The sequence below is a fragment of the Ailuropoda melanoleuca genome, chromosome 11, assembly GCF_002007445.2.
Source record: "Ailuropoda melanoleuca isolate Jingjing chromosome 11, ASM200744v2, whole genome shotgun sequence".
Taxonomy (NCBI): domain Eukaryota; kingdom Metazoa; phylum Chordata; class Mammalia; order Carnivora; family Ursidae; genus Ailuropoda; species Ailuropoda melanoleuca.
Genome location: NC_048228.1, coordinates 6,447,354 through 6,457,852, shown reverse-complemented (window position 1 = coordinate 6,457,852; position 10,499 = coordinate 6,447,354). Strand labels below are relative to the sequence as shown.

Here is a 10,499-nt window from a genome sequence, read left to right as displayed (position 1 = left end):
TTTGGATGGAGCCCCTCCTTCACAGGTCTTTGCCCTGGGGGAGCTTGCATTCTGGAGAGGGAGGGCAGGACGATAACGATAACGAGTAACAGGCCTGATAAATAAGGATGAATGACATCTAGGAGGGAAGATGGTAAGAGCTACAAAAAACAAAAAAACAAAACAAAACAAAAAAAACAGGCAAAAGTAGCAAGCTGAATCTGGGGATAGGACTACCTGGGCAATGCCCGTGCACTTGTAAAGGGGTTGTCAGGATAGGCCTCCTCCAGGGGGCGACACTGAGCAAAGTCACGAAGAGAGTGAGAGAGTGAGCCTCCGGGACAGATGGGAAACAACCCTCCAGACAGAGGGAACAGCTTGTGCAAAGGCCCTGAGGTAGGGTGTGCCTGGGGAATATGTTTGGGGAGTTAAGGAGGCCTGTGTGGCTGGAGTAAATCTGGCGACAGCAGTAAGCATGAGGTCAGAGCTACACTGGCGTCGGACACCCGTGAGTGGAACCCTGGCTGAACCTGACAGGTTTTCAAGGAACCATGCTGCTTGCCGGCCAAGAATAAGTCTGCAGTGGGGAGGAGTTTGGGTAGTGAGGGCGAGGGAGGGAGACAGGTAAGACAGAGTTGCAGCTGCCCAGAGGAGCGGTGATGGCGCTTGGACCAGGCTGCTGGCAGTGGCAGTGGGCGGAGCATCCAGATTCTGGATCTCTTTTGGGGGTGGAGCCTGCAGGACTTACCCATGGAGGGGACATGGGAGGGTTTCTGGCCCGGGCACCTGGAAGGATGCCTGTTCCTTAGCTGAGGTGGGGAAGTGCGTGCTAGGCGTGGGGGTCAGGATCCTGCGTGACCTTCCTGACAGCCGTGTGGTGGACACCCGCGTGGAGAGGTGCGGCTCGCAGCGGGCTGAGGATGGCAGGGCAGCCCGCCTTGCTCACACCTGTTCTCCGTGCCCCCTGCACAGCACGAGGCACTCTTGGAGTACCGGCCCATCCTCTCCGAGGCACACCGGCTTCAGCGCCACACCTCCGTGGCCGACAAGAAGCTTATCCTCATCCCCCTCATCTTCATCTGCCTCCGGGTCTGGAGCACCGTGCGATTCGTCCTGACCCTCTGTGGCTCCCCGGCCGTGCGGTCGCCAGTGCTGGTCGTTCTGCACGTAAGTAGGCCTGCCCTCCCTGCCCTCCTGGTCAGATGCCTTCCCCCCACCCCCCGGAAGAGTATGTGCATCCCAGCGCCCCCACCACCCCGGGGCTGGCAGGGAACGCAGGGATCCCAGTTCCCTGCCTGAGCCGGGGAGCCTTGGTGACAGAAGGGGGAAGGGCAGCGAGGCTGTAGAGCGGCCCAGGGACATTAAGGGGCTCTCCGGTGGCCTGGGAGTGGCCCCAGGAGAGCTATCTGAGCCTGTCCTTCCCAGCCCAGAAGGCCTGCAGACGGGGCTGCAGACCAGCCTCAGTGGGGGAGGACAGGGTTCTGCAGTCCACGCACTTCCCAGTCTCCCTCTGTGTGTGTGTGTGTGTGTGTGTGTGTGTGTGTGTGTGTGTGTGTGGTGTAAGACCCCCTCCGGCCCTGGCACTCACGCCTCTCCTTTTCTCCCTAACAGGGCATTGGGAACACATTTCAGGGCGGTGCTAATTGCATCATGTTCGCCCTCTGCACCCAGGCTGTCCGAACTCGGCTCTTCTCCGTCTGCTGCTGCTGCTGCTCCCAGCCGTCTGCTGAGAGCCCGGCTGGCCCTCCCAGGCCTCCTGCACCCTCCAAGACAGGAGAATCTCAGGGATCCAGACGCGCCCCAGATGAACGTCCAAGCACCTGAGCTTTCCCTTCCTAGTTCTGTGCACAGGCGCTGCCTACCTGGGGACAGTGAGTTTCTGCTGCAGGGAGTGGGGGTGGGCGTCGCTGGCACTTTAAGCCCTCCGCTTTTGAAGCGCTTGACCCCGGGGGAGCGGGGGAGCAGCCACAAACTCAGCTGCTTCTACCTGTAGACCCTCAGGTGGCACACCCCCACTCACACCTGTGCCCTGCTGCCCTCGGGGGCACTTGGCTGCGTGAGGGTCAGCAGTGAGATCCGTACGTGATCACTGTCAGGTTGCCTTCTGGTCCACGGGTCGTCGGCCTCGTGACCACACAGCACTGTTTACAATTCGCGGTCCCACACCTGTGGGAAAAGCACAAAGGGATATGTATACCGTGCAGCCGTCCTAAATAAGATGTCAGGGGTTACCAGAGATGTGTCCCCCACTTAGATGTCATGAAGCTGATTTTTTGGTTTGTCAGGGCATTGAGATTTCCTGGAGAGCTGAGCTTTTCTTGGATAGCTTTGCTGGTCAGCAAAAGAGCCGATTCCCTTTAACCAGGCTGAAGGTTCCCGTGAGGTTTCCGGGCAGCTGGTCTCCTCGGGACCTCCCAGATTCTCTCTACGGGTTGCCGACCCTCAATGCAGACTGTGCTTGAATTGCAAGCCCAGCCAGAACCCAGACTCCTTCCTGCCTCCGCCCGCGCAAAAGCCGGAGTGGGGACAAGCAGAGGCGTTGCAGGGAATCCCAGTACATGCCCACGCCGCCTCTCCAATCTGTTCTCCTGAAGACTGGACCAGGGAGAGCTGGTGGGGGACCCGGCTGATTCACTTCCCGGCTCAGTGTTTTATAGGAAAGGTGCCCAGAGAGTTGGTAAATGATCCAAATACAGATTCCTCCCTGAAGCTGAGGCTCTAGGGAGTTGGTTGGGGAAGTGACACATGCATCATGGGGTGATTATTTACATGTAAAGGAAAAGGATTGAAAATAAGCATCTGTATCTCTATGGTCCTGGTTCTTCCACCAACATTTTCCTGTTGGTTCAGAAAACAGTTTCTCTGTTCAGTCGCAGAAGCCGCAGGCTAAGGTGGCAGGTGGCTTGGGGAGGAAGAGTACAACTGAGCCCATCGGCGTCCCTCCCTCGGGTTCGGGCAGAACTCTGCAAAACTGAAATGATCTTCTGAGCCTGTAAGACGGTTCTGGATGAAAACCAAAGCCTCACCATACTGTTGATTCCCATTTTATTCTCAAAAGCAAAATCTGTCCCAGGAAGAGAATCTGAAAGAGAGAGCCATCGACAGAACTCGATCTAAAATGCTCATTTTCGGTTTCTTTTTTCTTTTAAGTTTTCTTTATGAAAATCAGCAAGTGGTGATCGTCCCCTTAGGACTCACTGTAAGCTCTGGGCTGCCCTACGGAAAGCTACTTGTCCGTAGGGCAATCTCCTTACAGAAATGGCCAGTATAAGGGGAATCCAGGGATCCCCTAGAGATGGTACAGCAGATCGTGGGCACATAGTTGGTAAAGACCTTCATATTAGCTTCTAGAAGGGAGCAGACTTTCAGGAAGTTGCTTGCTGCAAGAAAGACAATGGTTCAGAGCTGAGTTAGCCTGTGGGCCACAGAGGATTGAGGTGAGGCTAAAGCCTGCTCGGAAGGGGGCCCCAGAGTCCTGGGCTCAGACTGCAGTGCTGGCTGCCTGCCCGTCGGTGTGGCTTCCACAGGACTGGCGAGCCCGGGGCGTCCCCAGGCAGGCCGCCGTCAGGAAGGGCCGGCAGAGGGAGTAGGGGCTCAGGAGACCCTCTGGGCGCCTGGGGCTCCCCTCAAGTTCTCATTCCACTGGTTTGATGCCTCTGCTATGCTGTCTGCTTTGATAAAAACCACCCAAAAGTTACCCGTGGATATTTCTGTTTCTGCTTCCTCTGCTGCCCGCCCCCTCTCTGCAGAGGGCAGATGTGTTACTGTGATTGGCCGAGACCGTGTGGGCAGGGGAGGGGTGTGTCCCAGGGTCTAGGCCTGAGGCTGGTGTGGCGGTGGCTGAATCTCTGTGGGGTTCAGACCTGGAAGGTGGTGGGGAGGAAGTCGCATCTTAGGATGGTGGGGACGAAGTCGCATCTTAGGAGCCCAGGAGGGGCTCCTGCTTCTGATCAGAGCCAGAGAAGCTGCGTCCCTCTTGCACTTGGCTGGGCCCCCCAGCGAGTTTCTTTCCCTTCCATCAGCCTTTCTCCAGCTGCGTCCTCTGTAACAGACACGTGTGACTCAGCCAGGACAGGTGCTAAGCCTCATCCCGGTGTCCTCAGCCCAGACCCCTCTCCTCTCAGGCACTTTCTGAACCTTGGTCTTGGAGTCAGGCTTACCTGGCACTTTCTGCCTCTCTCTCTCTCTCTCTCTCTCTCTCTGCTTCTGAGTTCTTTTTGTTTGTTTGTTTTGTCTTTTAATAAAGAGTATTATTTGGCCTGGGGTTAAGGGTGCACACAGAGTTCTTCTTATGAACACGACAAGAAGAAACATTGTACATGAAACGTTTTTACAAAATCCCTGCTGTGGCATAGCCACAGTCTGAAGTCTTTTGGGCGCGTGCAAAACTGTATCGAAACCCTGACCATCTTGGGTCGAAGCCAAAGTCTTGCTATTTTAAATTAAATAAAATAATTATTTTTCTTTCGCGTGTTTGGTCAACTGATTGCCCGTGATGGGGCTGGGGGGGTGGGCACAGACTGGCCTGTGCTGTGGGACGGCTCCAGAGCCTTCTATACGGTTGGGACCTGGAAACATCTGGGCCCTTCTCTGTAGGCAAATATCATCAGGGAGGGGGCACCCCACTGGCACGGCCAGCTTCTCCTGAGTTTACCTGATAGGGTCTCAAGTATATGAGGGGCAGTGGAATGGGGACTTGAGAATGCAGATTCCTGGGCCTTGTCCCATATGAGGATCAGCAGGTCCAGGTTCCAAGGACCCACGGCTTGAAGCTGAGCTGCCATTAACCAGACACTCCAGCACCAAGCCCCTGACCCTGTCACCTTTCCTGCATTCTATCACCCCACACCATGACCCACAGCGATGGCAGCTACAGGCTGCCCCGTTGCTGGGACTGCTGGGACACTAGGGCTCTTCTCTGAAGGGAACAGCCATCCAAAAATGGCCACTGGAGCTGGCTGCCTCCTACAGCCCAGGCGGCCCTGCCTTCAGGGAATGGGCTTTCTTTAACTGCTGCATCTTCTGGAACTTTCTTCCTCAAAGTGCTACTTGTTTCTTTGTTCTCCTTTCTGGGTTGTGTGAAGTTAAAGATACATTAACTGTGAAGAGAATGAGAAGATACGCCACAGACTGGCCAAGTATTTTCAGAAGACACAGCAGTGTATCTCCATGAGATGACGGGTGTTCACCAAACCTCTTGTGATCGTTTCACAGCGCCGTAAACCAAACCGCCATGCTGTGTGCCTTCAGCATATTAGGATGTATTTATTTCTCAATAACACTGGAAAAAAGAAGACACATCTGATAAGGAACCGTTATCCAAAATCTGCAAGGAACTCTTCACACTCAACAATAAAACAAGTAAGAAACGGGCCAAAGACTTGGACAGACACCTCGCCAAAGGAGATGGACCTGTGGCAGAGGAGCAGGTGAAAAGACGCTCCGCGCCACGTGTCATCAGGGTGATCCAAAGTGCAACAGCGAGATCCCGCCGCACACCTACCCAAGTCCTGACACCCGCAGATGTCGGGAGGGTGTGCAGCCCCAGGAGCTCTCACTTGTCGCTGGTGGACTGCATCGTGGTAATGCTGGTTTGGAAGGCAGTTATAAAACGGAACATTCTCCTACCATCCGGTCCAACAACGACACTCGACATTTACCTTAAGTTGAACACTTACGTCTGCACAAAGACCTTCCCACGGATGTTGATAGTGGCTGTATTCGTAATGGCCACAACTTGGAAGCACCCAAGATATCCTTCCGTAGGTAAGCTGATAAAGTGTGGTCCCTGCAGACAGTGGATTATTCAGAACTAACAAGCCATGGAAAGACATGGATGATGTGCATTTCTGTGAAAAGCCAATCTGAAAAGGCTCTGTATACTATATGATCCAACTATTGGACATTCTGGAAAAGGCAAAACCATGGAGACGGTGAAAAGATCAGGGGCTAGGGGAGAGGGAGGGATGAATAGGCAGAACACAGGGGAGTTTTAGGGCACTGAAACCACTCCGTATGACACTGCAATGATGGATACTTGTTAATACACCTTTGTCCAGGGGCGCCTGGGTGGCTCAGTCACTTGAAGTGTCTGCCTTCGGCTCAGGTCATGATCCCAGGGTCCTGTGATCAAGCCTTGCGTCGGGCTCCCGGCTCAGTGGGGAGTCTGCTTCTCTCTCTGCCCCTACACCCCCACCCCCCGGTTGTGCTCTCCCTCTCTCTCTCTCAAACAAATAAAAATCTTTATTTAAAAAATATACATTTATCCAAACTCACACAATGTCCAACACCAAGAGGGGACCCTGATGTGCTCCTACAGACTCTGGGTGATGGTGTTCCAAAGCAGGTTCACCCAAGGTCGCAGACAGCACTCCGGTGGAGAGTGTTGGTAACGAAGGCCATGCGTGCGTGGAGGGCGGGGTAGACGGGAAACCTTGGTACTTTCCCCTCACTTGCGCTGTGAACAAATCATTCTAAAAACCAGTCCTAATAAGATTAACTAATTGGAAATACATTGACTAGCCCCTAGAAATGGCTTGTATCCTTTTTATATTAATCTTACTATTAAGACGCAACAAGCCTGAAAGAGCAGCGCCTTGTCCTGCCTCTTTGAGGAGACCACTGTGATGGGGTGTTTTGTGGGTTTTGGGTTTTTTAGCTACTCTCTCCTTTGCATTTTCCTCCAAGTCTCTGAACTGGATGCGCCACGCTTACCTGTGAGAGAATGGAAGACGCCTGTCTCCCGCCCACACTGAGGAAACTTCCCGGGACCCTGTACTCCCCATGAGGTGCCATGTGCCTCTCCCTGTCTGTCCTGTTTCCCCTCTGTCATCGTTTGTCACCTCTTCCCTGACGTTCCCGCCCACCCCCTCGTCCTGCTCAGGGAGGTCCTGCGTACCCCACAAAGCACAGTCCGGCCGGGCGATTCCNCTGCGTACCCCGCAAAGCACAGTCCGGCCGGGCGATTCCAGACTGAACCGCAGGGGCTGCAGGGAACAGTCCAAACCTCCAGCGTGCTCTGCGACCTGTCCCTGTCTCCCACCCCCCTCCTCACCCTGCAAACAGCAGGCTGGTCCCTGCTTGCGATGTGCGGGTTTCTTCTCAAGGCCAGCAAGCAAGTCCCTGACACCAGCGGGGAGTCTGACAATTCAACTCAATTCTGACACCATCTCCCCAGAGACAGCATCAGGTCCTGCCGGTGAAGGGCTCCATCCCTCAGGACTGCCCCCCCATCCCTCTCAGATGCCAATCTCAAGTCACCTGTGCTTCTGACCAACCGGCCATGATGAGAGGTTCCAACGACCCCATCCTTGGGTTTGATGAATTTGCTAGAGTGGTTCACAGAACTCAGAGAAACATTTTACTTACTTGATTACTGGTGGATTATAAAGGCTGTAACTCAGGAACAGCCAGACGGAAGAGGTGCGTGGGGCAAGGCGTGCGGGAAGGGTACCGCTCTCCCCGAACCTCTGCGTGTTCACCAACTCGGAAGCCCTTCAGATCCCGTCCTCTGTGTTTTTGCGGAGGCTTCATTACAGGCACATGATTGCCCATCTCTCGGTTACCTAGGGGCTTTTCCAAAAGTCACCACATGGACGTAAAGATCCCTTTAGCACTCTCAACACTTAGGAAGTTCCAAGGACTTCAGGATCTGTATGCCTGGACTTGAACTAAGACCAGATATCTATTCCTTATTAAATTACGATTATCACAGAGCTGTCCCATGCTGTTGGCTCTCCCTGGAAAGCCCTTTTTTCCCCGTTCTTGCCTGGCCTTTCACTTCTGCCCGTAACCAGCTGACACCCTGAAGGGCACCTCCCTCTGGTCCACGGCCTTCTAAGTAGACCTCTGGGATGCCACAGTGTCTGCAGAGACAACTCTTCCAGCCTGTTCCCCCAGAGCCTGCCCGGTTCCTGGCACACAGCAAGCCTCTATCTGGGCCAGCCCAGCATGCACCTGGCAGGTGAGGAAATTGGGGGAAGAGGTGAACTGCTTTCTGAATGAAGCATGTGGGTCGAAACAAACCAACAAACAAAAAACCTCCGAATCACTTACTGAAGCGGACTCCAGAATCCAGGCTCCAGGAAGCAAGGGCGCCTACTGTTAGGAGGTCAGGACATTCTTACTAGCCACCGTAGCTAGAGTTTCCTGAGGTCTTACTGATGTGGTTTCAAATGGGATCCCTGAGGCAATGGCCAAGAATGAATTCTTGAGATGTTTTCGGGGCAGAAAGGGTGGTTTTATTAAGGCACTGGAACAGGACCCCAGGGGCAGAAAGAGCTGCCCCAGAGTTGTGAGGCAAGGCTAATTATAGACTTTGGCTTGGAGGGAGAAGTAAAGACAAAGGAAGTTTCCAGAAGGATTTTCATATGTTAAAGGAGACTTGTAGGATCCTGGAGGTCGGATTAATGTTAAGATAAAGTTGCCTTTTGTCTGTAGTGAACCATGGACTTGGCTGAGCTCCTTGAGGAAGGTCACTGCCTGTCCCAGGTGCTTGTCAATGGGCTGCAAGTCTAAGTCGTAAGAAGATTGAATTTGATCTACATTTCTTTTGCCTCTGTTCGACACATCTTTCCCCCCTGAGTAATTTGTTTTTTAAAGATTTTATTTATTTATTTATTTGACACAGAGAGACAGCTAGTGAGAGAGGGAACACAGGCAGGGGGAGTGGGAGAGGAGGAAGCAGGATCCCAGTGGAGGAGCCTGATACGGGGCTCGATGCCAGAACTCCGGGATCACGCCCTGAGCCGAAGGCAGATGCTTAACGACTGAGCCACCCAGGCACCCCACCCCCTGAGTAATTTTGACCCTTAAGTCTTTAAGGTTGCTGAGAGAGGAAAGTCTTATCTTCTGTAACTTCTTCCTACTGAAGAGGGCCATAGAGATGCCCTCGCTATGGGTCTACGTTGGTCAGTTGGGGCTGCTACACAGAGGAGTTACGAAAGGCAGAGGCAGGTGAATCCAAGGGACACCACAGGTATGGATTTTCCCCAATAGAAAGGATCATCTGTCAGCTCGAAGTTCTGGCAGTGAAGGAGTCTGGGCACTGGCTGGAGAGACAGGAGAGAAAACAGCAAAACCTGATTAGAATAACAAAAAGCAAAAGGAGCCCACATAAGTGTCCTTTGATAGTTGACAAAAATCATCTTCCAGTTCAGACGTCTAACCAACCATTAAAGGAAAGAGAGGGATCATTTAAAGCACCAGTGTGAACATCCACGTCAGTCGGAAACCCGGGACTATGTTTGTGGTAATCTGGAACGCATACACAGCATACTGTTTTGTGATAAGACATGTCACACTTTGTGCTGCAGTGAAAACATCTAATGCCATTCTGTTTTGTAAAACTGCTTTATGCATTGGTGTTACTTCAGTTTTTAATAGGGAAAGGCTATTTTGAGTGTCACTTAGGGCTTGGGCTGTGTACTTATTAAGAGTTTCCATGTGCCAGACAGCATCCTCCAGCCCTAAAGAGGGAATAAAGATGGATACTGGTCACACCAATGAAACACCGAACGTGTCCACCATTGTTTTAAATTTGGAAGGTTGGCTGGATTGGTAATGGTTTTAATACTGCGTCCATGCATCCAGGCAAACCCAGAGTACAGTGGCCTCTCCAGCCTGGGGGAAGCCACGGCCACAAGTTAGAGGTGGGTCTGGTTAAAGGTGGCTATTAGAAGCATGGCTAAAGCCTCTGTTACCATTGGGTCCCATCAGGAGCCAGCCACCTAATTCTGGGCCTCCTTGAACTGCAGTCAGGATATCAAGGGCCATTCGGTTTTGGAAGGCCATCTTTTGAATTTGTGGGTGACTACGAGGTGGGTCTGGTTAAAGGTGGCGGCTATATACATGGCTAAAGTCTCTGTTTGTAATTTTACATCCATAGAGGTGGCTCCTAGGACAACAAGTACGGCTAAGGGATAAAGCCATCAAGAAGCCCTCTTCGAGGTCTACCCTCGACAATATCCAGTCACAGGCAAGTGGGAGAAGATTTGTGTGGGCATATGGGCGTCCCCGAGTGCGTCATCCAATCCAGTCATGAGGAAAGTGGACACGTTTTATTTTGCCTTTGTTCACCACCTCATTACTATGTTCGGGGCTAAATGAGGGAGCACTTCTCGGTGGGGGGGCGGAGGGGGGCAGATGACTGTATTGCAGAATTTCTTTTCCTTTGGCGTCCGCGGTTCTTGGTCACACCACTTCGAAGAATGAAGAGGTAGACCAGACGAAGGGTGGTGGGCAGCGAAACAAAGTTTATTGAGCGATAGCATAAAGCTCCCAAGGAGGGAGGGACCCAAGAGGGTTGCTGATTTGGCATTTAAATCTAGGGTTTTTTATGGGCTTTTTGGTGTGGGCTGTTTTAATCTGATTAAGCCTCCCTGCACCTGTCACCCAAACATCTACCCCTCAGGTAGGAAAGGGGGAGGGCTCCCTCGGGGTGGTTCATAGCCTCGGGGAACAAGAGGGCCAAGAGGGCGGCAGCCACCACTGCCCTAAGGTCAAGCTCCGTTTGATATCCC

General features: G+C 52.8%; 1 protein-coding gene across 3 annotated transcripts in view; it reads left to right on the top strand.

The window, feature by feature from the left end:
* The window catches only part of GPR157 (G protein-coupled receptor 157), a 25,167-nt gene extending 15,216 nt beyond the window's left edge, over window positions 1–9,951 (top strand). The window contains exons 3-5 of one of the 3 annotated variants that reach the window (XM_034671174.1): window positions 952–1,146; window positions 1,591–1,850; window positions 9,866–9,951. In XM_034671174.1, the coding sequence (XP_034527065.1) occupies window positions 952–1,146; window positions 1,591–1,803 (408 nt within the window). In that variant the 3' untranslated portion in view covers window positions 1,804–1,850; window positions 9,866–9,951. Of the gene's footprint in view, window positions 1–951; window positions 1,147–1,590; window positions 4,440–6,666; window positions 6,903–9,865 lie in introns of those variants that run through there. The other 2 variants (XM_034671173.1, XM_002918685.4) reach the window with 2 other exon arrangements.
* Window positions 9,952–10,499: the final 548 nt, after the last annotated feature.